Below are 27,129 nucleotides of genomic sequence, written 5' to 3' on the forward strand. Positions count from 1 at the left end.
GTCAGCTCCAGACAGTGCTAATAGTAACAGGGAGAAGATGAGCAAGCCAGAGGGAGGGCAAGCCTCATAAATGTCCATTTCAAACCACGACTTCAGGCCAATCCACTTGACAGCACTCGCCCCTGCTGTGTAACCCTGGGGGCTACGTCACCTCCCTTCACCAGGACCACCAACAGTCAAGCCCAAGCCCCACTGTGGATGTCTGCACCTTTCCCTGGGAAACAAGAGCCTGAGCAGACAGGTTCTTCTACAGCTGGAATGTCCTCAGCTTTTCTGGATAAAAACAGGGCCGGGCATAAAGGAGGTGAGCAGTGAGGCAAGCTGGGAGGCCCAAAGCTCTGTCAGATCCACGCAGCCTCTCCTCAGTCATCTGAGAGGTTCTTCCCCGATTCTTGTCCCGATGACACAGACACTCACCTGGACGATCTCAGTGACAAAGTCAATACAGGGCTCGCAGCGGACAGGACGTAACACCTGGAACGGGAGCAAAGGAGAAGGCACTGCAGACCCCAGCACCTTGGGAGATGGGAGAGGGCCTTGGCTTCCTCTCACAAGGCTGAGCAACAGGCGAGAGTGAGGGCTCTGCTCTTCATCCTGCTGACCACCTGCTGAGGGACTCGGGACAAGGCCCCTCTCTGGGCCTCAGTGTACTAGTCCATCAAGTAAAAGCAGCGCTACTTGCTCTTCTCACCTAAGAACGGTGCTGGCAGGAGGAAACCAGAGAACACGCAAGCCCTCTGGAAGGCATGCAGGGCCAGGTGGGAAACATTCAGGAGACGAGACCTGCCCTGTGTCGGGGGTTGACAGGGTCTGATCTCATGGAGAGACACTCACCCAGGGAATCGTAGCATGGATGGCTCAGGCCCACTGCAGACTCACAGGTCAGAGGCGGCCCCCAGAGTGAGACTAAGTCAGGGAGGCTTATGGGAGGGAAAAGTAGGGTTTACTCTTGCTAGGGGGGTTCCACATTCACATCATAGAAAATGGTAAGTAACAGCCCAAAGTCGCAGAGTAGAGAATCTTATCAGAAGGAAGGGTCTCAGCAACAATATAGCCCAAATCCTCCCACAATGGCATCTGCATTTCTCACCAGGGCATCATGGCCCTTAATGCAGGGAAGGACCTGAAGGGACTGTCTGCCTTTAGGGAGTTAACTTATCATCCACATTTGAGAGTCAAAGGAATCACAACTGAACGCTACTCATACGCTTAACTATAATGTTATTTAAAAAAAATATTTTGCTAAAAATAAAAAAATCACATCCATATTTTGTAAGCCTAAAGAAAACAGAGATGATTCTGGATTTCACTGTGACATTCTTCTTCTCCTAGGCCCTGGGCATTTTTGTGCTGTTGAGCTCTGGCAAGTGGTTGAGAATGAAGGCAGGTGGTGGTGGCTGGGACACGCGAGATGGGAAAGAGCAATTGCTGCTTTCCAGTCTCAGCCTCTGGAAGGTGCCTGCTCCATTGCTAGATAATTGTGTGTGACTGTCAGAAAAGTATGTATTGTACTCAAGCTGAAATATGCCTCTCCAATGCTAGTTTATTCAGGCTATAAAATGGTTTCAAAACTCTGAGGCAGGTTCATTTCTGTGCATCCAAAATAGTTAATAAAGCAATTTGACCAAGCAAAGCACAGAACAAATGTAAACAGCCAATAACCATGAAAAATGACCAGTAAGAGAAATTCAAATTAAATTAAGAGATCAATCTTGGCCTATTCAATAGCAAAGATTAAAAATTAAGAATATCCAGTGTTGGATAAAATTAAGTCCCAGTGTTGAGACTTCCCTGGTAGTCCAGGGGTTAAAACTCTGTGCTCCCAATGCAGGGAACATGGTTTTGATCCCTAGTTGGGGAAATAAGATCCCATATGCCACACAGAGCAGTCAGAAAAAAAATACCCAGTGTTGACACAGGTATGAAAAATGAACAAACACATTAACTGTTAATAGAGATAAAATTTAGCACAGTCCTTTTGGAAGACACTTTGGCAAGATGTATATAATTATTTAACCCATCAATTTTACTTCTAGAAATTTACTTCACAGACATACTTGCACTAGTATCCAAACATATGTGCAAATATACTCACTTGAACATTACTGTCCATCAACAGAATTATTTAAATAAACTGTGATTTAAAAAAAAACCACATAACTCAAAAAAAATGATAAGTGTAAGGTAAAAAGAACAAGGAAAATTTTGAAATACTAGCATAGGCAAGAAAAAGTGCATGAATCACTGCTATGAAGAAAAAGCAAGTTGAAGAACAGTATAGAAAATAAAATTCTACTATTACATAAAGGAAAATTATAACTACATATATTAGAGTCTTGAAAGAAATTGAAGCAAAAGTGGTAGAGAAACAGAGGAGCAACAGTAATGTTCAGTTTCCATTTTATATACTATTTTTTTTCTGGTACACAACCACACACCTATAATTTAAAAAAAACAAAACTCAAAAAACCCCCACCAATCCCACAGATAGCAGAAAAAAGCAAAAGAATCAGCCTACCTGACAATCTGCTGTGGGGCGAAGTCTTCTAGGTGCGTCTCTGAGTAGGAGTCACTCACATGAAACATACTGACTCTTCCGATCCTCCCAAAGGGGAAGGAGACAATCAGCCCCTCCTTGGGAGTCACCTTCACCACGCGTCCCATAGCCACTTCCCCCTTCTTGAGCTTGTGAGGGCCTGGCAAGAGAATGAATCAGATTCAGGGAAGAAGAAATGAGCCAAGAAAGAAGCTGAGACACTAGCCAGCCAGAGGCCGGGGGGAGGTGGAGGTGTCTGGACTCAGGGTATCTAGACTGAGTGGACCAAAATGATCATACAGACCCAGACCACTGTGCCATGTGGTCAAGGATGCTAGGGCAGAGTGTTGAACAACCCTTTCTGAGAGACCTAAGAAAAACAACTGTAGGTAAAGGTGTCTCAGACACAGGCCACAGAGCAAAGCCCCAAGAGAAAAGCTGTTTCAAGGACACAGCCTCTGCACTAGATTTTCTAAGGATGCCGACATCCACGGCATCCTTCAACCTGGGCAATGACTAAGACCTTCTCCCAACCTTTTCCACCCCCTCCCTTCCTTGATCAGGTCCCATTTCATCACCACACCTATGAGTGAAAGACACAAGAAGGCCTTGGAGGAATCTGCTGGGCCAACCACAGTGGCCTTCAGAGCCTGGCCAGTCTGGAACTTCTTATCGGGATGTTTCAGAACCTAGAAGGGCAAAAAATTTCCTTTGATGTTTGAAGAAAGGCCTGTCATTTATCTAAAACCACAGCACAGTAAGTATCCCCCATGGGACGGTTCCCTGTCCCCACTGTGAGCACACACCAAGGATTAAGTTGAGCTCAGGGAGCTGGGGTTTCCTCTCCAGGCAGCTCAGGCACACTGACCTTGAAGCTAAGAGAAGTGAGCAACAAGGGAATTCTCCCTCGGATGTCTGGCGCAATCTCCACCTCGAGCCATTTCTTAACAATGTTGTACTAGGAGGGAAAAAAAACAAGAGGAGAAACGGAATGGGGCAGATATAAGCATCTCTTCTTTCCCTTTCACTAAACAGACACGCCTAAAATCATACAGCTGAAAGGGCCCTAATCCTACATTTTCCCAAGTAACAGGAACTCACCCCCATGGCCCAATGCCCCTGCCCACCCTCCACTTCTCACAGGCTTTACTCAGTCTAGCTCAGAGCCTCCACCAGCCCAGCAGAACACACTTCCCTCCTGGTGCCTCAGCTGATGAGGAGGCAGAAAAGGCCTCAGAGACGACGTCCTCAAGCAGTAGAACCAATCCCACTGACCTCGTAGCCTCCTCCAAGCTCAGTTGTGCACAGTGAGTTAACAGCCTTTAGGGTCTAACATCTCATTTCTAAATCAGTTTAGATTTTTCTATTGACACAGTGCTCTGCCCTAAATATACACTCCAATTTTCAAGTCAACTCAGTAAAACATTTATCAAGCAGCCACTACACATGGCATGATAGTGATAACAGCCAGGCCCTGCCTTCAAAGAGATTACAGTCTGCAAAGAGTAAGTTGAATGAGTATGCAAATAACTAGAGCAGAAAGCAACACACAGGAGTATAATATGCTACAGACTCTATAGGAGAACTAGTAAGAAGGGAAGGTTATCTGTGCTAGACCTTGAATTATAGGCAATGGGAACAGACAGTACCCCAGTGTAGAAACAAAGAAGGGGAAAAAAAGGAGGCTTTTGGCATGACCGGTACCCAGATTCACGAGGTCAGATTATAAAAAGTCCTTTTTTTTGGCTACACCATGTGGCTTATGGATCTTAGCTCCCGACCAGGGATCAAACCCATACCCCTGGCAGTGGAAGTGAAGAGTCCTAAGCACTGGACCACCAGGGAATTCCCTCTGAAGAACCTTAAATATTACTCTAAGGCATCTTGGGTTTATGAATGTCTATAGACAAAAAGTAACTAAAGGTATCAAGCATCATGGACATAATTAGACAGATGCTCATGCAGGAAGAATTTGGCAACACTGAAGAGGAGTTATCCCTCAAGGTCAAACCCAGACAGACCTTGACCTTCTCTCTGATATATTCCAACCAGTACAGTTCTCGCTGATCTCTTCCCTTTACTCAACTACTATTCCACTTAGGGTTTGAACACATAATCTGACACCCAGTTTACATATTGTTTTACACTATTCCTGAACTTTATGAAAGGCAAAAATCTAAAATCCAATACTTCATTTTAAATACAATTTTTTATTTCTTGTATGTTCTGATAAAACTTTATTTGTGGACACTGAAATGTGAATTTTACATTATTTAAAATAAAGTACTGGATTCAAATTCCTCCTCTATGATGTATTTTTCTATTTTGCACAAGAAATCTACAAACATGTAGAACTGTGAGGTGCCTGCTGTTTGGAAGCCATAAATTTAGCTCCTTGAATAGACCAGATGTTTCCTAGGAGCAGAGGGCTTCTACTGTCTCCCACAAATCAGCAAGGCAGCAAGCACAGAATCAAAGCCTAGTGCAAATGGTCATTGTCAGTTCCTCCCTCCTTTCTTCTATAAGACAGACAGCATTGCACTGCAGGGAATGCACTTCTCACCTTCTTTAAGAAGCAAGTCACGGTCTGACCAGGCTGATACTGTTTAATCTTCTCCAAGGGGCTTACAGAGTGAGTGTTGAGAGCAGTATGGCCATCCTCCTTCAGCTCACTGTTTGCAGAAAGGCAATGGAAAGAGTAAACCAACGTCAATCTAGCTTGAGACCATCTCCCCCACCTGGCCTTGGATTAATTTTAGTGGCCTACCCTAACACATACACACCAACCACACACACCCCCATTTCCGTCCATAAATGGGAATGAATGTTCACAATACCTGCATGAAAGTTAATCCTTTCCAACTCACTCACCTAGGTATGAACAAACTACAAAGTAGGTAGCCAACAACAATCTCCATAAGTATAGAAAATGAAATTACTTTACTCTTTCAATGCTTGAGCTACTGCTTTACTGTTTGCAGCACTGCTTTCACAAATGAATGTGACAACACTCTCATGTGTGACTCAAACAGGAAAGATACTATTAAACTCAATTTATGCTACAGACCCAGGAACTCAAGTCAGAGCTTCTGACTCAAAAACTCAGGGCTCTGTCCCGTGCTACCTTGGCATTATCACTTTCTTGATTCTCTTTGTCTATGCAGAAAAGCAACAAGGAGATGTGGTCTGAAAATTATCAGTCTACAAATCACTTCGAAGGAAGCACATAATTCCCACCATTCTAACCCAGCCCAGCTTACCCATCCAAATTTCTAAAACAAAACAGAACTCATCGATAAAATGGTACAAGTAACACTGGTAAAACTGTAACATATAATAGCCAAGTACTGGTGAATATAAAAACCACAGGAAACTCATATACAAGTAAAGCTGAAATACAGATATCCTATGAACTTTGAGAACATGGTACTAAGTGAAATATGCCAGTCACAGAAGGACTATGCATGACTCCACTTATATGAGGCATCTAAAGACATCAAACTCAAAGAAACAGAAAGTAGAATGATGGTTGCAAGAGGCTGGGAGGTGAGCAGGAAATGAGTGGGTATAGAGTTTCAGTTATGCAAGATGAAAAGGTTTAGAGATCTGTTTACAACAACGTGCATATAGCTAACAATTCGGTAAGAGGGTAAATTTACATTGTGTTTTCACCACAATAAAAAAATTTGAAAAAACATTAGAACATAGATAAATACAAAGAAAAGCCCATATGAAGACATTGGGAAGAGAGACAGGCCTCAGAAGCACAAACCCTGCTGATACCTTTGTCTCAGACCAAAAGTCTCCAAAATCATGAGAAAATAGATGTCTGCTATTTAAGCTAAAAAAAAAAATTAAAAATAAAACACAAACACACATTACCAAGAATGTGTTATCTTTTTTCTTTTTGCCATAACCACATTAATGCCAAGAGAAAACTCAGCGACTAGCAGGTATTCCAAAGACACGTGTTAAGACTCCTGAACCGTCTGCTCTCCTAACTGCAGCCCCTCCAAAGGAGTAATTAATTGATCAGGAAACATCTCATCTAGTTTGAGAGAACCTCACCCACCCTGAACTCTGATCCAAGATACAGGACATTCTCTTTGTGCAGATCTCCACATCCAAGTGGGAATGAAAATATGGTGACATTTTGTCAAGTTAAGTCAACACCATCGATTAAACAAACATTTTTCCTTCTGACTTCAAGATACGTAATTTTAAAGAAAAGCATTTGAGAAACACAGCAGTTATACCATTATGTTTATACTATGTTTCTGAGAGGTGTTGATTAAAATAAAATAATTAACAATACAACACAAGTGCACGGAGGAGATTCAAGACGTGCTAGAGTTTTACCTGTCCATTTGTCTGTCTGTTAGTCTAACTCTCCATCCCCCATCTCCTCAATGGAATGCACTCAATTCCTGGCTTGACCCACACTGCCACAGCATTGTCAGCATCTGGTACTCAAGATTCCAGAAGTATTTCCCTATCTCAGACAGAAGCCTTCTCAGAACTATTCCACTTCTGTTCTGATCCCTTTGGGATGCTGATCAAACATTAACCTCGGAAAGTTGTTTAAGTGGTCCTGTCCTTCCATGACATCCTAGGCACATAAGACTTACAGCCTGGATGGATGGGGACCTGACTCTGCAGAAGCACTGGCAATAATATCGGTCTAGCTTCATTCAGGGATGGCCTATTCAGTTCCAAGAGGCTGTTTTTTTTCTTTTTTTTAATGTGGGAAGCAGAAGCAGATAGGCCCACAGATCAACATGCTTAAGATTCTCTGAAAGAATGACCCCAGCCAAATTGGATCCACCACTACACAGAACTACTAGTTCTACCAGTCTACTACTAGTTCTACTAGTTCACTCAGAATCCCTTGTAGAACATTCCTTTGCATAATCCACTAGAGCGTGACCTAAATTTTCAGTCACCAAGCAGTGACTCAAAGAACAAGTATTCTTGGCTACACGGTGTATGTTTAGGGAATTACTGAGTTCTAGGATACTAGGTTCAAATAGATTCAAGGGATTAGATCTGATAGACAGAGTGACTGAAGAACTATGGACAGAGGTTCATGACACTGTACAGGAGGCAGTGATCAAGACCATCCCCAAGAAAAAGAAATGCAAAAAGGCAAATAGGTTGTCTGAGGAGGCCTTACAAATAGCAGTGAAAAGTACAGAAGTGAAAGGCAAAGGAGAAAAGATATACTGATTTGAAAGCAGAGTTCCAAATAGCAAGGAGAGATAAGAAAGCCTTCCTCAGTGATCAATGCAAAGAAATACAGGGAAACAATAGAATGGGAGAGACTAGAGATCTCTTCAAGAAAATTAGAGATACCAAGGGAACATTTCATGCAAAGATGGGCACAATAAAGGAGAGAAATGGCATGGACCTAGCGGAAGCAAAAGATATTAAGAAGAGGCGGCAAGAATACACAGAGCTATAAAAGATCTTCATGACCCAGATATCCATGATGGTGTGATCACTCATCTAGAGCCAGACATCCTGGAATGAGAGTCAAGTGGGCCTTAGAAAGCATCACTACGAACAAAGCTAGTGGAGGTGATGGAATTCCAGTTGAGCTATTTCAAATCCTGAAAGATGATGCTGTACTCAATATGCCAGCAAATCTGGAAAACTCAGCAGTGGCCACAGGACTGGAAAAGGTCAGTTTTCATCCCAATCCCAAAGAAAGGCAATGCCAAAGAATGCTCAAACTACCGCACAATTGCACTCATCTCACACACTAGTAAAGTAATGCTCAAAATTCTCCAAGCCAGGCTTCAACAATACATGAACCGTGAACTTCCAGATGTTCAAACTGGTTTTAGAAAAGGCAGAGGAACCAGAGATCAAATTGCCAACATCTGCTGGATCATCGGAAAAGCAAGAGAGTTCTAGAAGAACATCTATTTCTGCTTTGACTATGCCAAAGCCTTTGACTGTGTGGACCACAATAAACTGTGGAAAATTCTGAAAGAGATAGGCATACCAGACCATCTGACCTGTCTCTTGAGAAACCTGTATGCAGGTCAGGAAGCAACAGTTAGAACTGGACATGGAACAACAGACTGGTTCCAAATAGGAAAAGGAGCACGTCAAGGCTGTATATTGTCACCCTGCTTATTTAACTTATATGCAGAGTACATCATGAGAAACGCTGGGCTGGAAGAAACACAAGCTGGAATCAAGATTGCCGGGAGAAATATCAATAACCTCAGATATGCAGATGATACCACCCTTATGGCAGAAAGTGAAGAAGAACTAAAGAGCCTCTTGATGAAAGTGAAAGAGGAGAGTGAAAAAGTTGGCTTAAAGCTCAATGTTCAGAAAACTAAGATCATGGCATCTGGTCCCATCACTTCATAGGAAATAGATGGGGAAACAGTGGAAACAGTGTCAGACTTTATTTTATTGGGCTCCAGAATCACTTGCTGATGATGATTGCAGCCATGAAATTAAAAGACGCTTACTCCTTGGAAGGAAGGTTATGACCAACCTAGATAGCATATTTAAAAGCAGAGACATTACTTTGCCAACAAAGGTCTGTCTAGTCAAGGCTATGGTTTTTCCAGTGGTCAAGTATGGATGTGAGAGTTGGACGGTGAAGAAAGCTGAGCACCGAAGAATTGATGCTTTTGAACTGTGGTGTTGGAGAAGACTCTTGAGAGTCCCTTGGACTGCAAGAAGATCCAACCAGTCCATCCTAAAGGGGATCAGTCTTGGGTGTTCACTGGAAGGACTGATGTTGAAGCTGAACTCCAATACTTTGGCCACCTCATGCGAAGAGTTGACTCATTGGAAAAGACCCTAATGCTGGGAAGGATTGAGGGCAGGAGGAGAAGGGGACGACAGAGGATGAGATGGTTGGATGGCATCACCGACTCGATGGACATGAGTTTGGGTAAACTCCGGGAGTTGGTGATGGACAGGGAGGCCTGGCGTGCTGCGATTCATGGGGTCACAAAGAGTTGGACACGACTGAGTGACTAAACTGAACTAAGGATACTAGGTTGAGAGCAAAAATGTTTCTTTTTGTCACATGTCAACAAGCAGAACTGCAATCAGCCTTTAAATTGATACTTAAACTCTGAATACAGCTTTCACGTTGATTTTCATATAAACTCTAATTTAGCTATACTGAGAAACCAGACGAATATCCCTCCTGAAGAAGAAAAGACAACCTGGACAGAGAGAGGCAAAATAAGTCACAACATTGGCTGAATTAAGACTAAGAATTCAGGTTCCTGACTCCAAAGCGCATGCTCTTTCCACAGAACCGTTGGAGCTCCCCTCACCTTGGCCGAACACTCAGCTCTGGGATGGTTCGAATAAATCTGGGATGACTTATTGGGAGAAACCTGGAAAAGAAATAAAGTCAGATCAATTCTCTTATTCTCTGTCACACTATAATTTGGAGATCAGAATTTCTAACTTCCCACTCAACCGAGCTTAAAAAACCACCCATTCCACTGCCACACCGCCCACTGGTAACATCAGGCCTGAGGGTTTCCATTCTCAATGTCTGAGTAAACGTTCAGAAATTAGCTCATCTGATCTTTTGGGATTACCATATTAAACCCTGAAATGAATTTTCGTTACAGACAATATACTCCAACTCTTTCATTCTAAAAAGAAGGAAACTGAGGTCTAGAGAGAATAAATGACTTACTGAAGTTCCCACAGGTACTGAAATTAATATGTAAATTATTGGCTAGACTTAGAATTCTTCTTTTGGTTTTCTTATAGCAAGGACTTCTGCAGCAATAACATACTGTGACTCGATTTAAAGTAAATGGATACAATTAAGGTATGTACTGCAGAGTGGATTACAGTAACTACTGATATATACTGAGCAATAACTGTGTCAGACAACCCAGCAGGCACACTCCATGCTAGGTGTTCTCTTTTCCAATCACTGCGATGGCCCTACAAGGTAGTCACTACTATCACTCTCACTTTACAAATTAGGAAAATAAAACTGAGAGAGCTAACTAAGGAACTGTTTAACTCATGGTCATGTAATTTTAAGTGGCAAATCTGGAATTCAACCCAGATCTGACTTTAAATGAATGCTCTTAACCACTACATTATACAGTATTAAAAAAATACAGAGAGACAAAGCGACTCTTTGATGAATATTTTGGTTAACTAAAAGAAAATCTGACATATTAACAATTTTTGGAACCTGCCCCAGTTCCCATCCCTTCTCTCACAATTACAACAAGCTCTCCTCAAAGCCAGCCCCTCTGCATAAATAAAAACAAAGCTGAAAAAAAAAAAGCCAGCCCCTCGCCGAAGCTTCCATACTTGAAGGTCTTCACGTCTCTCCCGCCAATCACTCGGGCAGTGACTTTCTTCCCAACTTTCAGCTTGGCAGTAGGAGATGTGCCCACTGGAACATCATCTAGAATGTGGGAGGCATGGATGCAGCCAATGATGCCATCTTCTAGGGTCACAACCACATGGGTAGGCTTAATGGACTTGACAGTCCCCGTGACCATGTCCCCAATGGACAGGGTGTGCTTCTTTACAGCTCCTACAACCAGAGCTGGATCCACCTCCTCATCCTCATCGACTGTCTCTGAGTCCTTCCGGGTCTGTCTCATGGTCCTCTTAGCAGCTGGCCCCTCAACGGCTAAAAGAAGACCGGTCACTCCTGGTTCTGTGGTCTGGAGGGTTAGGGAGACGCCTTGCCCCACCTGCAATTTCTCTGAGTCAAAGCGGAAGGTGTCATTCAGGTGAGACGTCAGGGAGAAAGCTGCGAGGTGGCCAGTCTCTACCAAGGAGGCGACGGCAAAGGACTCCTCCAAGTGCTGCACAATGGCCTGGAGGTCACTGCCTTTCTTCAGCTGGAAAACAGAAAACCACCATCCCTGCTTTTTACAGAGCACAAGGACTCGTTCCTCACCCACTGGGCAGAGTGTGACTGAGGAAGCCCTCTGAGTCCCGGGGACCCAAGGTTCATGTGAGCTGGAACAAAAACTAGCCTCCACTCCCTGGACCATTTCCCCTTCTGTATTCTGAGGCTGTCGACATGATCACGCTCAATCAACTGGATTGCCTGGAGTTAGCTTCTGTTTTGAATTCAGATTCCTAGTCCTATCCTACAAGTGGCAAAAGCAGAACTTTATAGGTGACTCTGATGTACAGCCGAGTGACCGCTAACGGTTCTCTAACTTTAACACAACACTGTGGTTCCTGCTCTCCTAGTCCTGCAGCTCACCATCCAATGTTTTCACTCAGCCAACAAGAGAGTCATTACCGACAGCTTACTGTGTACGAGGATGTAGCCTATCCTTCCCCATCATCCAACCTGTGCTCACGCCTATACATGAGCGCCAGCTTCACTCAGATGATAAAATGGAACAGGGGCCTACTAGAAAGCTTGTATGCATGCATACTAAGTTGCTTCAGTCGTGTCTGACTCTTTGCGACCCTACGACAGTAGCCCACCAGGCTCCTCTGTCCATGGGGATGCTCCAGGCAAGAATACTGAAGCGGGTTGCCGTGCCCTCCTTCAGGGGATCTTCCCGACCCAGGGATTGAACCTGCATCTCTTATGTCTCCTGCATTAGCAGGGAGGGTCTCTACCACTAGTGCCACCTGGGAAGCCCTGTTAGAAAGCTTAGTGAGGGGTTAATACTGCTTGCTATTTCTCTTTGTGTCTCAAAGTCTCAAAATCAGAAGCAACTAGAGGTTAAGGATTACATCTATATAATCCTCTGTAACATACCCTATGCAATGAGGAGCTTAATAAGTACTCCAGAAAATGATGAAATATATGTGTCATCTGGAGAGAAAATACCACTCATTTTGAGAGCTTTCCTGAAGCTATTCTTTGCCCACACAAAATGGACAGAGCAGGTGCAGATGAACAGCCTAGAGTCAGACTATTCACAGACATGTTCTGTTTGGTTAACATGATGTTTAAAAAAGGATTTCTAACGTTTCCTACATCTATTTCAAATAAAAAAAAAAAATCTAAATTCTGCCTTCTCTTAAAATTCAATGACTTAGCAACACTAACTCAGATGCTCTCATGTGGCAACAAGCAGACAGTGGTCTCCACTCCTCTGCGTGGACTCCTCAATCCGTCAGACTCCTAGTTACCACTCTTGCCCGCTGCACTCCTCTACGACACCAGCTTGCCCTAATCAGGGTGACCATGTGATTCATCTGCCTGAACTAGAGTGAAAGTCACTGCTATATTAACGAGCACACCAGGGGAATTCCCGCGCTGTCCCACAGTTGTGACCTGGTGATGTCACTGCCAAGGCCTAGGTTCAATCCCCAGTCAGGGAACCAAGATCCTGAAAGCCATGCAGCTTGGTCAAAAAACCAAAAACAAGCAAGCACACCAAAACGACAGGTACACCTGGGAATGACCCAAACAAATCCAGGCACATAGTTACCCTGTCTACAAGCATCTGCAGAGCACGTGGGGTTGAAGGGATGTGTAGTGCCTCTGAAATCATGGGAATGAAGTCCATAATCAACAAGCTTACCTTTTTAGATTTTCTATTCACCAAATCGTGGCAGAGGGAAACATGTACTTCCAACTTCAACATATCAACGTTTAAGATTACAGCCTTCTTTTTCTGCCCAGGTTCCAGCTCCTGCCCTGCAGTGCAGAACCACACACAATGTGATCACCCTCCTGGAGCAGGGGACGGGGAGAAGAAGACAGCATCTCCCCAACCACCCTGCAGCCCTTAGGCACAAAACAGAAGAGGACCTATGTCCTGGGTCTATATGGGTTAGGGAAGCCTAGGGTTGAGTTCCCATAATTCAAGTGTATCAATTTATACAACCTGATAAGTAAAAATCTAGATTCACCCAAATACAACAATAAAAGGATTCATACCTAAACCTTCTTTAGTGTTGCGGCTGTCTTCATTTGCATTTACACAAGATAAGCATGTCAAAAACTTCTACTGAATCAGCTCATCTAGCCTATGTATTTGGAAATTCTGTACCCAGCAGAGGAAGCAATGGGCAAAGGGTTCCCCTACCAACCAAGACAGGTGAGAGAGATGCACTCACCTGCCCGATGATACTTGCTGGCTCTTAGGACCAGGCCAGGCACGGGGCCCTCACTGAAGAGCACAGAGCCATCTTCCAACACCTCCTGCACCTCCAGGTCAAGGGCCATCCCCGGGGTCATCTCAGCCAAAGTCTGGATCAACACAGAGTCTGACAGAAACCCAAAGGAAACGGGGATTAACAACATGAAACAACACTCACCATTCTTTTTCCTTAAGAAATATGCTGCCATACGGAGGACATTTCCAATGCACTGCATTGGAAACACTGTGAGGGTAAAACCACTCTTGGTAAAAACGTCTGATATCCATGAATACTCCCATCACAGGCAGAGAGACCTATGCCCCCTGCTAATTCCCCTGGCCATAATACATGGAAATAGCCAACGAATGTCAGGAACACATGCTTTGTTTTGGCTTTGGAATTTTCATCCTGTTTGGCAGCTACCCTTTCAAGCTTATTTCCAAATCCCATCAGGGTTCCAACAATTCTACACAATGTTCAACACTTAGGTGGATCAGACTAATAACCCCCATGAAGTCCTCTAGCAGATCCCTGGTTCCATTTTATCACTCACCACACGTGATGAATAAAGGAACAGAAAGTGAAGGGATGAATGCATTCACACAAATGCAAACCTGAGGCCACAGAACTCAGGGGAATCTGGATTCTGGACTGGGAAGGAGCACAGCAACTCCTGGGATAACAGCAATGATCTTTTATCGGAATCTGGGTGGCAGTTAAACAGGGGCGTTCACTTTAAAAACATTTATTGAGCAGTACCCTAATTTGTGCACTTTTCAGAGGTCCTACTCCCATTTTTAAAAGTTTAGCCTTGTTTTTTTAAATATCAGGGGAGCCAAACACCTCATTGGAACAGACAGGCCTAATGGAAGCTGCACATGCTCCACCCAGGCCCTCACTGTCTGCCTTACTGCCCCCACCTCGGTTGCTCATGAGGCTCCGGACGCCCTGCCGCTCCTCCAGGCACTGGCTCAGGAGGAGGAGGCTGGTTGTGGCCAGGTCCCCCAGGGTGCAGTCCGACAGCCGCAGTGACAGCAGCATCCGCTGCTTCTCCTCGTCCACGTTGGTCACCTTCGCAACCACCGTCTGCCCCTCTACAAAGTGGTCACTTGTGGAGGTCACAAACTTGTCACTCAAGATCTAAAGGGAAGAAGCAAGCACAAAATGAAGAAAAGAAAGGAAGCCTCTATTAGAACAACCCACTTGAAACACCCAGAAAGAAGTGTGTGAGGCAGGAGATGTGTGAGGCAGCTACCCCAAGAAAGTAGCTCCAGTTGGGAGTACAGCTCTATTCCCCTTCCATAAAAACACAGGAGGCGCCCTGGCTGTCAACCCAGCCTTCTAAGGCCACCCAGCTAAGAAGGCCCAGAGCAACTCTCTGCCCCTCACTATGCATGCTTCTGGAGCCCTCCCCTCTGCTCCCATCTCTAAAATTGTTTTGTCATGAGATGCAAATGAGACCTGCCCAGGCAAGACATGAAGGAAACACACTGAGGGAAGGGACGAGAGATTTATGAATTGTCTGTGGCAGGAATGAGCGATGAGCCCTTTGCTCTCCACCGTCTTAGACGGGCTTTGATAAGACTCCCTTGCCCTCTGGGTCTCAGTGTATGCAGTAGGCCTAAGTGATCCTATGGGATCTCTAGGATCCTTTCCAGTTGCAAAAGCTGGCCATCCAATGACCTTCCCGATGCTATAACATGAGGCGGAAAAGCTACCCCTTCCTCCAGGATACATCCCTGAGCCAGGACACACAACAGGCAAGAGGAGTGCAGATGGAATCTCAGCTCCACTCCTCCTCACCCAGCATCTTTATGTGATGCCCCTGCAAGTGTTTCAAGAGAATACAGAGTATCCTGCTCTTCCCCACCAACCTCCGGGTCTGTTACCCTGTTGTCTCCCCTCAAAGGCCCTTGTGCAGGAAGCTGAACTTACAGCTTTGGGGGCCAGTCCACTAAGACCTGAAGGGAACTGGACGAACACACCGTAGTCCTTGATGTTCTTCACAAAACCAATGAGCAGCATTCCAGGATGGATTTCTGAGAAGCTCTTAGGATTCTGGCCACCCTCTATTGCAGAGACCAAGGCTGGCTTCCTGCAAAGGAGCTAGTGGACTTCATCAAGGAATGTGCCAAAAAGGGCAGATGCACTGTCCACCTCTCCTGTCTCCTTTCTCCACCCTCTCTACCACAGTGATTCTCTGAGTGTGCAGACCAGCAGTCAACGCATCACCTGGAACTTGAGGCAAACCCTTACGCACCACCCCAGACCTGCTGAATCAGACGGGGTGGGGGTGGGGGGAACAGCAGGCTACGTTGGACCAAAATCCTCCAGGTGACTCTGACACACATTGAAGTCTGGGAATCACTGTTTCATTCCTTTTTTTATCAACTTATCTCCGGATTACCAGAGGGGACTGGAAGGGAATGCTCATCCCCAGTGGTTTGGCAGCTGAATCAGCCACGACACCACCTTCTTCCCTCCATCTTATACCAACCAACCCTATTTCACCTCCTCTGTCCATCTTCATTCTAAGGAGATTTCATTTTACAGTCTTTGGGAAAGAAGGCAGGGTCTTCCTTCTAAGCTGCCACACTAAGACCAAAAGGAATATTCTGAAACCTGTACCTCAGCAGGGGAGAGGGGGAGGGAAGAAAAGAGGACAGCAGGTACTTACTAACTGTTTCAACTCAGGGACAAGCACTAAACGCCCTGAGAAGGCTGGATGTGCCACTGGGGGTGTCCTGCCGGGCCCGGCATGCCACGCGGCCCCCTCCCCAACACCCTGGGCTCCCACTCTGCGCTGACCAGCAGCATCTGCGAGCAGCACCTCGGTCTTGCTCTAATTACCACCAGGGAAACAGAGGCAAAGTGCAGGCTTGCCACTGGTGTGGTTCGATGGATGGGTGTACCTCTGAAGGCAGAACCCACTTCTTTCCCATGAGTTTCCAACTAAGAGCAGAACCTGACTCAAAGGTCACCTGTGCCCCTCCCCAGAGGCGCAGCGCTCCCCCACCTCCACTTCCGTGCCCCCCACAGCCCGGTAAAGGATACAATCCGCTCCTCACTTGCGCTCAGACACAGAACCCGGTGCAGGGTGTCGCCTGTCTGGAGCCAGTGATACAACAGTGGGCCGTTGGTGACATGGTCCGACAGATGAGCCGTGGGGAGGAAGCCAGGGATGTTGTGGGGCAGGACAGCCACCTTCAGCCCATCTTTGGTCTTCTCTAAAACCTTCACGTCCACCAACTACCCAGGGAGGAGAAAGACAAAAACATAGCACTTGTCTTGAGAAGAGAGCAGCCTGTGTGGGCCAGGTGGAGATCAGAGGCATCAAATTCCAGCAACAGGGATGACTGAGAGGTCAAGATCAGAGAAGCAGCTTTCTCCCACTCCTACCCCACACTCCCAAAGACCCGGCAGGCACGCACACCACACACACAGCAGGACCCATCTGCTGCTCACGTCACTCCTCTCCCAAGTCACTCCAATGGGTCCCAAGGGAAAGACAGACTTGCACACCAATGGGTCCCAAGGGAAAGACAGCCTTGCACACTGGCTCTAGAGCCCACAGAGGAAAAGGGCAGTAGCACACCAAGCCAAGCTGCAGCAGCATTCCCCTTTCCTAAACAGCTTCCCTGTGCTCTGACACACGGCCCCAGAATTGTATCTAGCTTCTTTGAGCTTCCCCCTCCTGCATTCTCCTTTCCTAAACAGGTTCCCTGTGCTCTGACACACGGCCCCAGAATTGTATCTAGCTCCTCTGAGCTTCCCCCTCCAGGGGTTCCAGGACCCCAGCGTCAGTGCTTCTGTCACTAAAATAATTTGTCTGGAGAAGTCAGGTACCTGCCCAGCACTAACGGCTTTCTTTTTCTTCTGACTCTGTCCTTCACACTCTTGCTTCGGATCACTCGACAGCCTGAAGGACAAGAGCATCCTCTCTTTGGATGGCTCACAGTTCAGCACCGCAACCTTCACCACCTGGTGAGAAACCACACCTGCTTGGCCCTGGAGAGAGGTAGCCCCCACCAGTGCCACACAGGCCTTGGAAGAGCCGCCAAGACTCTGGATCAGACTAGAAGGCAGTGAAAACAAACGTACTGAGAGTTACACAGAATCCCCACGAATCAGCCTTCTGGGTGAAAAACAGACATGAATGAATTTTGGGGTAGAATCCCAAGTTTTAAAAAAATTTTTCCTCGACAGCTGCAGACTCGCTAAATTTAGGACAGTGCCCCCTTGTGGTGACAGTGGCCTCAGAACAACTGCTGATGCGAGGGACGCCAGTGTATTGTGGTGAAGACCAACACCTTTCAGGTTGAGGGCCTAAGGTCCATTAAGTTTACCAGCTTCCAGTGAGCCCTTGTGAGGGTTTCTCTCATTCCGTTCCATCTCTACTTAGCTGGCTCAGGCCCACTACCCATATGCTCTCTTCCAGATCCCTTAAAAAGCAGCCCTCCTACTCCTTCAAATCTGTGTTCCCAGGGTCATCGAGGAGAGGAGCCTGTCCAGGGGAAGGGTTACCTGGCCCATGTAAAAGACACTCTCTGGGTCAGGGACATACTCGGCACTGAGCTCGTGCCTGGGCACCAGTCCCTGGACATCATTGTAGAACTTCACGATGCAGCCGTAGTCCTTGACCCGGAGGATAAAGCCGTGTGTCTGCAGACCCGGCTTGGCATCATCATAGCAGGTAATGGCAGGAAGTTTCGACTCAACCAGGGTTTTCTTCAGGGTCATCATAAGCTTCTTGGCTTTAGGGTCACAAAGCAAAACCTAGGGACAGGATACTGGCTGTCACCAAGTCATCCATTATTGAGGGAGCCACTGAAAGAGGGAGTCTCTGCCACCCTCTGGGCCCAAGGGCCATGTGCTGTTCTGTGCCTAGTTGCTCAGTCATGTCTGCCTCTTTGCAACCCCATGGACTGTAGCCCACCAGGCTTCTCCGTCCCTGGGGATTCTCCAGGCAAGAATACAGGAATGGATTGCCATGCCCTTCTCCAGGGGATCTTCTCAACCCAAGATCAAACCCAGGTCTCCCACATTGCAGGCATTCTTATTCTTTACCATCTGAGCCACCACAGAAGCCCAAGAATACTGGAGTGGGTGGCCTATCCCATCTCTAGGGGAACTTCCGGACCCAGGAATTGAACCGGGGTCTCCTGTATTGCAGGCAGATTCTTTATCAGTCAAGCTATCCGGGAAGCCCTGACCTGGGCCGTGGTCAGTCCCTAAAAACCCTCTATCTCCTTCTCTCTGAGAAAAATCTCAACTGTAGATCCTCCCTGCTTCCTGCTGGATGATAACCCAGGGAGCCGTCATCTCTATTTCAAATGTATCTCCTCCTGTAAGTGACCCCCTGGGCCTAGAGCAACACTCATCATGCCATCACACTCCAGGGAGGCCTGTGTCGGTTACTCCTACTTGGCCTCCACTCCCGCTCTCTCCTGGACCACTGCATCTTGTCTAACAGAATGAATGACTGAATCCGTTCACTCCCTCAGTCCTCAGTACTGCTTTGTGTTCATCCCTTCAATACAGCTATGTACTAGCTACAAACTATGATTGAGAGACCCAACCACCTCTCATTCCTCAGAAGGTCATCTTGAGGGCAGAGAAATTCCTTTAACTTCCTGACCCCACTACTGTAAAATTTTGTACCAATGGCTAATTAGTATCTTTGTTGACTCAATAACGAAATTACATGAAAATAAGAAAATCTAACACTTGAGTGTGCATACACCAGGCCCTAAGCACTGTGTATTATCATGTTTACTCTTCACAACTCTGTGTGGCTTCTCTCAGGATCCATGTAAAACACTAAAGTTTGGACAGCTTTGTTTGGGCTATTTCTGTACTTGACACACCCAATGATCTTCCTAAACCTTCCAAATCCTACTGATCCTTTCCAGTTCAAGCCCCACCTCTGCCAGAGATCTAGAAGACATTACTATCATATAGAGGTCAACTTGAAAAGTGGTTCTGCCATTTACTAGCTGTATGACTCGGGGCATTCCTAGCCTTTCACTTCCCCACCTGTAAAGAGAAGGAAAACAGCACTTCCTTCTTATGGCCATTTTAAAGATGAGATGAAACGTTATGATGTGCTGAGCTCAGCAACTGGCACAGAATACATGCTACATGGTAGCTGCTATTGATCATCACTGATTCTCAATGATTCTTGCTGCCCCAGCCTACCCTCATCTCCCTGTTCTGAGATGTGACCACAGCATACAGCCTGCACCAAGCCACATGGCCTGCACTCTTCAGGAATGGATATTTTAACTCTCAATTATACCATACAATTATCAAAGGCAGGGACCCATTTTTCTCTTCCCAGTGCCAGGCACAGCACTGCAGACATTATGTGGTCACTTTGTGGAAAAAGGCAGAAACTTCACCTGCGAAGCACTGCTCTCTTCCTATCTGGACAACCCCACCAGCAACCCTTTGGGAGGCTCACCCGGCACTTGACCTCATCCCCAATGTGGTATTTCTTCTCCGGGTTCTTCATAAGGATGTCCGCTAGGTGCATGGTAGGTACCAGGCCCCTGATCTGTTTGCCCATCTTCACCACCATTCCACGTGGCTTTATGGTCAGCACTTTGCCCTAAGAATCCAAGGAAAAGATGCCATGATGCCTCAAGAATGTCTTTCCTACACTTCTTACAACAAAGCAACTCATACCTCTCTTTCAAAGTTTAGCTTCCTGGGGTAACTACCTGTTATTCCAGATCTCACAGGGATGAGTACATGCCCCACACTGGGCTGGATGCAGTAGGGTTTATTTATGAGAACCTTCACACCTTTTTGTGTGAGCATCTTTCTGTCTATCTTACCAGTTCCATCTCCAATGGAGAGGACTATGTCTGCTAAGGAATGAACTCTACATATAAAGGGGAGCTGCTCCACTGGGGCTAAGTGGCTAGACAGGAGAGTCAACTGGAACTGACTCCTTACTAATATCCCAGGAGGCTAAATTACCAAAGAACTAACTTTTGACCTGGTCTAATAAACACCATCAATTCCCAAGACTGATGATCTACTGCCTCTGTGTAGTGGCATGGTGCTAGCAAGACTTTACTGTGAAATTCATTTAAAGTCACCCAAGAGAAGAAAAAGAAATCCCAGTTAGCAGGCAGAGGGAAGGAGCATGACTTCAAATGTGTTCATCTAAGGACTAATGAGCTGCCAGTTAATCTGTGAACTAAAGACTGTGTGAAGGTGGGAGAGCATCTAATTACATGCTTGAGGTCTTACCTTAACCAAAGCCCCAGGTTTGATGTCACGATACCAAAGGAACTGAGCTTCAATAATAGACCTAGAAACAAAAGGCAAATACAAGATTAAATACATTAGGGCAGAGGCTGCCTAAAATTCAGGGCTACCAAAATCACACTGGCAAGAAAAGAAACCCTCATCAAGTAAGGACGGGAAATGCCATGAGCATGCACCACAGACAAAGACGCACATCTCTATACCCTACACAGTGAATGACAGACTTACGTCCGCAGAGAGAGCAAGGCCAGTTCATCCATTTGGCTGTAGTCAATGATTCTACACTTGTGAGTGTTCCCTGGCTTGAAGGCCTCAGGTTTGAAACTTTTCTTAGAATTGGAGAGATGGTTGCACTACAGAGTACCAAGTGATTAAGGACAAGTCAGAGGCAACAGATCTGAGACAATCAGACATTAAATCAGATGCACAAATGACTCAGAACATTTATCACCTACCATAAAAACAGCACTCTGATTACCTGTTAAAATAATTGCTCTAACAAAAGAACTGTTTTTTACTACCACAGAATCTCTATAAAGTTAGAGAACAGTCTAGATCATGGGTCAATAAATCACGGCTAACAATGAAATGCCTATTTTTCTAAGTAAAAGTTTGCCTGGAACATAGCCATGATCTTTCATTCACATACTGTTCTTGTTGCTTTCAGGCTACAACAAAGATGAGTAGTTAGGACAGAGTCGATATGGTAGATGAATCTAAAATACTTACTATCTGGCTCTTTAAAACAACTTCGCCAAGCCCTGGTGTAGATCCTAACTCATTCTTGTTCCTATCATCAATCTGGTATCAATTAAGGCAAGCCAATTTCAAGGGACTCTAATATAACAAACAGACCTTGTTCAAGTCCTTATTAACTGTCTGCCATGTTTGGGGAAATTCAAAAATAGGAAACTAATACTCAAGGATGAAGGAAGCAAAAAGAACCCATGTCCCCAAAGTCCTTCTGGTGATGAGAACTTGATGAAACAAAGAGACTCCTTACCCGAGCATAGGCCAGATCACCATCCTTTAGCTTAAAGGTGGCCCCGGCATAGCCAAAAAAGCGCTGGACAGGCACGTCATCCAGCACAGCTCCTAGCTGCTGGCACAAGAGCCTGGTGAGTGGGCGCCCAGGCTGCAGGAAGATGGGGTGCAGACTCAGTCGCACAGCTCTGGTCTGAGGATGCACGCAGAGGACACAGGCCCGTACCTAGACAAGGGACACAATGAGGATAAGGCACACTGGAGACAAGACACCCGGAGCCGACTTTCAGGGGTTGACCAAGTTATAGATGGAAGTACTAAAATCAGCTTGTACAATCAAACAGCATGTGGAAAATTCATACAGAACATCCCAGAGGAACTACCTCTGACTGAATCAACGCTTATGCAAGGCCAGTAACATGGGTATCATGGGTATCAGGGTCCCCTCAACACCATAAGGCTAATAATGCATGTGTATTCAGAAGCTCGTCTGAAACACCAGAAACAGTCTGCTCTGATCACAAGGTCATAGCATGTAAAATGTCTCAACTCTGTACACAAGCATGACTACCAGGAGGAAAAAAGTCACTAAAAAGAGGTTCACCAAAAAATCAATAACATTATCACCAGGTGGTGGGAAAATCTACTTTAAAAAATAAAACAACAACAACAAAAAACCAACAAAGTCTCTATAGCTTCCATTAGCATGAGCTACTGGTAAAAAATAAATAATCATTTTGGAATTTTTAATAAAAAACAACAGAATATATTGGAATTTCCTTACCAAATATCCACAATCATTGTAGAAAATTTGAATATTTAGATCAGGGAAGAAAAATCATTAGACATAATCAGACAGTATTTTAACCAGGTGTACCATAGCACTTTCACATTCACATTCATTCCATATAGCACTTTCACATTTTGAATACAAACGTATTCAAAAATACATCTGTCTACTTAAACATATATTTTGTTCTTTTATGTTAACACTTTCTTAAAACACTTTAAATTATAAAGGCAAAACTTTTACTACAAAGAGAGAAAAAAAAAACCAGAGTCTATGAAACAAAAATTACAAGGTGCTTTCTTCTTCACAGGCTCCTATTCTAATCTCAATCCCCAGAAATAATCACTGACAGTTTCCTATGGTCCTTCCAAGACACCTTTCATTCTCCTCACCACCCCTAACACCCGTACACATGAGTCCCAGGACCTGCCTGTAGCAGCTGTGACACTGGTTGGAACACAAGTGAAATCAAGAAAAGATAAGCACAACATTTCTTACTTGCTGATTTGAAAAATATGTTCCGGCTTTCTTAGGATCCAGGTGCATAAAGTCAACCAGGCCACTGAAGAATGAGAGGAATTTAAGCGTAAGGCCAAGTGGAGTCACCTAGAAATAAACAGAACCAATTGTGAAAAACACCTCTTTGAAAGAACTAGGAATGAGAGAGACTGTTCATGCTAAACATTCAAGGCCACATTACCATAACTCTCCCCCACCCCCCAACAACCATTATCATCTTTCTTCCATAAAATCAAGTGGCAGCAAACCCCTGGCACTGGCTCTTCCTATACTCAGTAAACTCACCCACCACCACTACACCCCACAGCCTGAGAGGACTCTCCACTCTCAGGATTTCCCAAAGGGATGGAAGGCACTTTACACAAAGATCCCTGAGGAACCACCACCAGCCTGACAACTTGGACAAGTTGTTGCTAACTTGGTGATGTGCTCAGACTAACATGGGAAAACCCACATGCATGCAAGAGGGAGATACTGACCACGAGCAATGCGCCCACCAGAGGCTCACAAAGCTAAGAAAGTAGAGGTGACAAGGCCCTCAAAAGAGAGCACTGAGGTAGGGAAACTAAGTCAAATCCCCAGGTCCTCATAGGGTTCACCCTTCTCCCATCTCTATAGAAAGTGGGAGAGTTATTCTCTTGGAAACTGTATCAGATTCAAAACACAAGAATAGTGCACAAACCATGAAAATGTGAATTAAGAAAAATTCTGACTATCATATAGATATAGATATGAAGACATCCAGCCCCTTGTTGCCATCCAGCTCTTAGGCAGCCAGGTTTATATCCTTAGATCCTTTCTAGAGAAATCTAACATGCCAGAGAAGATTTCTAACAGTGACACCTGGAGGTTTCTGATGGTCCGCTAGCTCCTGCCCCTGACAGGGAAGTCAGCCAGTCAGCAAGTCCACCCAGGCTCACAGACTTCCCAGCAGTTTTTTAGTGCCTCTCTCATAAGATGGCAGTCAAAACAAAAACTCAATAGAGAATGGGAGGTTTAAGTTGAGAGACTCTCCCTAAAGTAGGATGCAAATACATGCATGTACCAAAACAGGGAGTAAAAAGTAAGAAAATTAGAACTGATCCATTAAGTCCAACATCACACTAATAGGAGTTCCAGAAAAAGAAAATTAAATACTTTAAAATATCTGATAAGGGGCATGTACCTAGAATATACAAAGAATTTTTTACCATAGCAATAAAAAACAATGGATAAAGGACTTCTGATTCAATATTTCTCCAAAAAATTTATAAATGGCCAATTCGCAACATGAAAAGATGCTCAACATTACTAATCATTAGAGAAATGCGTATCAAAATAACAAAATACCACTTCACAGCCACCCCTTCTAAGAGCCATAATAAAATGAAGAAGTGTTAATGAGAATATGAAGAAACTAGAACCTTTAAATTGCTGGTGAGGATATAGAACATTGCAGCCACTTTGGCTGTTCTTTAAAAAGTTAAATACAGAGTCACCATATGACCCAGCAAGTCCATTCCTAGAAATGAAAACATGTGTCCCCACAAAAACCTGTACATAAATTTCACAGCAGCATTACCCCTAAGAGCCAAAAGTGGAAACAACTCAAATGTCCACCAACTTCATATGATGGAGTATTATTCAGTCATAAAAATAAAAACCCTCAATGAGCTTTGCTGGTAGGCAACATTCATGTGCGTGTGCGTGCTAAGTCGCTTCAGTCGTGTCCGACTCTTTGCAGCCCCATGGACTGTAGCCCACCAAGCTCCTCTGTCCATGGGACTTCCCAGGCAAGCATACTGGAGTGGGTTGCCATGCCCCCACCCCCCGCCAAGAGATCTTCCTGACCCAGGGATCAAACCCACATCTCTTAAATCCCCTGCAGTGGCAGGCAGGTCCTTTACCACTAGCACCACCTGAGAAGCCCTCACAACATTCACATATGTTGTCATAACCTGTTGCTAGAGGAATTAAACACACCCCTGTGACTCCACTAGAAGAGAATTCTCAGAGGCTTATGCCTGGTTTCTTTCAGACTTCACTCCATGGGCCTTTTCTCTTTGCTGGTTCCGCTTTGCCTCCTTTCACTGTAGTGGATCACAGCTGTGAGGACCACTACATGGTGAGTCTATGAGTCTCCCTGGGGAATCATCAACCTGGCAGCGGTCTTGGGAATTTCAAGACACAGTAAGTCAAGATTAACCTCCAGTGTGCTTTTAGGGGACTTTCCTGGTGGCTCAGATGGTGAAGAATCCACCTGCAATGCGGGAGACCTGGGTTCAATCTCTGGGTCGGGAAGGTCCCGGGGAAAAGGGAATTGCCACCCACTCTGGTATTCTTGCCTGGAGAATCCCATGGACAGAGAAGCCTGGTGGGTTACAGATCATGAGGTTGCGAAGAGTCAGACACAACTGAGCAACTTAGCATGAACACTTGTGCTTTTTTGAGGATGTTTCTGGAGAATGTGACACATTAAAACAAGTGAGTAAACCAAAAAAGAGAAATACATGGACTCAAAGAAGGTTCTATCCAATGCAGAAGAGTGGGGAAGGATCCAGAATGATAAAGACTGGAAGCCTCTGGATATCAGCTATGTAGCAGCTTTACAAAGCAACCAGACTGGAGCCAGATGACAGCAGAAAGACTCCAGATGGGAAGAAAAATAACAAAGATTATTTTAAAGGGTTTGAAAATATAGAAAATAATGAGGGAAAAATAACTACACGATGTATGAAGAAACAATGACAGGAAGAGAACTCAGCAAATGAGAGAAACAAAACTGATCATCAACTCCAGGGATGGGGGAGGAAATGCTTCAAGAAACAAATTATATTACCTAGTTCAGCAAGTAAACAATATTTATGTGGTCGTAATAATTTAAATACTGAATAATGATTTAACCAAAAGTTGGGAGAAGGGAAGAATAAGAGAGCCGAAATTTCATCTACCTTGATAAAGGGTTAAAACTCAGTGCCCCAAAGTGATAAACCATGAGATCTAGCAGAAGCATATTACTTAGAAATACAGAGGTAAATTTCAAAAGATAAGCTAAAAAAGTTAAAGATGGAGGTTCAATGGGCTGAGAGTTCTTCATTAGAAGCCTTTTAATATTAATACCATTTAATCTTTAGATCAGCACTGTCCACACCACATATGTAACTGAAGTCACATATGTAATTTTCAGTTTCCTAGCAGCCACACTGTAAAAACTACAAAGAAAGAGGTGAGATTTGTTTTAATAGTTTATTTAACCTAATACAGGCAAAATATTATCATTTCAACATGTGATACTGGCTATATTTCAAGTACTAATGGCCACATGGGACCAGGGACTACCCTACTGGACAGTACAATTTTAGACTGTGTGCACACACTACTTTAATACAAATTATTTTTATTTTAGAAAATAGTAGTTAACAATGAATGGCTTACCTTCTGTACCTGCGCTTTGACCACCAGTCCCGGTAGCAAACTATTGAGGGTCCAACTCTGCTCCTCAGTAGCAATGGCAGCAGAAACTTCTGAGTGACCAATAGACAGAGTGACAACTCCTCCACTGCCCTTTACCTCTTCAATGAGGCAGTTCAGGTACTGACCCACCTTCAATTTAGCACCTGCAAGTCCAGCCCCCCAAAAGGAAAAAACATCTATTATGAGAAGAAGTTTTAACCTGGGCTCAAGTGACATCTTAACGATCCATGACCTACTTGTCCAGTTACCATGCAGTACTCCCCATATTCCCAATTTTCAAGAAACCATCTACAAAAAAGGGAGTGAAATGACTAACTGATCTAGAATCAACTACCACACAAAAAAATACAAAAACCTCAACAAGGCAGGAGAGTGCTGGTTCAGACGCCCTGAGGGTCCAGATTTCAGTGGAATCTTCCACGTGGGAAAAAGTGAAACTGGCCCATCAGATTTTAGTGAGCCTGGCACTCCACTCTTACTGAGA

General features: G+C 44.8%; 1 protein-coding gene and 1 long non-coding RNA gene across 18 annotated transcripts in view; one reads left to right on the forward strand and one right to left on the reverse strand.

Annotated features, from left to right (window-relative positions):
- PDCD11 (programmed cell death 11) overlaps positions 1–27,129 on the reverse strand; it is a 41,031-nt gene that overhangs the window by 6,603 nt on the left and 7,299 nt on the right. For all 17 annotated transcript variants that reach the window (XR_014069442.1, XM_081544411.1, XM_081544401.1 and 14 more), the window contains 20 exons: positions 26,607–26,788; positions 23,172–23,279; positions 21,903–22,109; positions 21,128–21,252; positions 20,882–20,942; positions 20,085–20,231; positions 18,146–18,397; positions 17,468–17,602; positions 16,676–16,870; positions 15,557–15,727; positions 14,542–14,761; positions 13,598–13,747; positions 13,060–13,175; positions 10,862–11,403; positions 9,850–9,912; positions 5,100–5,208; positions 3,405–3,494; positions 3,120–3,225; positions 2,519–2,696; positions 418–474 (listed from right to left, as the gene is read on the reverse strand). Coding sequence is in view for 16 of the 17 variants with exons in the window: in XM_081544411.1 (XP_081400537.1) it covers positions 418–474; positions 2,519–2,696; positions 3,120–3,225; positions 3,405–3,494; positions 5,100–5,208; positions 9,850–9,912; positions 10,862–11,403; positions 13,060–13,175; positions 13,598–13,747; positions 14,542–14,761; positions 15,557–15,727; positions 16,676–16,870; positions 17,468–17,602; positions 18,146–18,397; positions 20,085–20,231; positions 20,882–20,942; positions 21,128–21,252; positions 21,903–22,109; positions 23,172–23,279; positions 26,607–26,788 (3,214 nt within the window). In the remaining variant the exon portion in view is untranslated. The remainder of the gene's footprint in view (positions 1–417; positions 475–2,518; positions 2,697–3,119; positions 3,226–3,404; positions 3,495–5,099; positions 5,209–9,849; positions 9,913–10,861; positions 11,404–13,059; positions 13,176–13,597; positions 13,748–14,541; positions 14,762–15,556; positions 15,728–16,675; positions 16,871–17,467; positions 17,603–18,145; positions 18,398–20,084; positions 20,232–20,881; positions 20,943–21,127; positions 21,253–21,902; positions 22,110–23,171; positions 23,280–26,606; positions 26,789–27,129) is intronic.
- LOC145527083 (uncharacterized) lies at positions 261–6,402 on the forward strand. Its single transcript, XR_014069459.1, has 3 exons — positions 261–758; positions 3,100–3,293; positions 5,701–6,402. It is a non-coding gene; the product is annotated as an uncharacterized LOC145527083 (long non-coding RNA).

The sequence above is a fragment of the Giraffa tippelskirchi genome, chromosome 2 (assembly GCF_054371585.1).
Source record: "Giraffa tippelskirchi isolate mGirTip1 chromosome 2, T2T-mGirTip1v1.2.pri, whole genome shotgun sequence".
Lineage (NCBI taxonomy): Eukaryota > Metazoa > Chordata > Mammalia > Artiodactyla > Giraffidae > Giraffa > Giraffa tippelskirchi.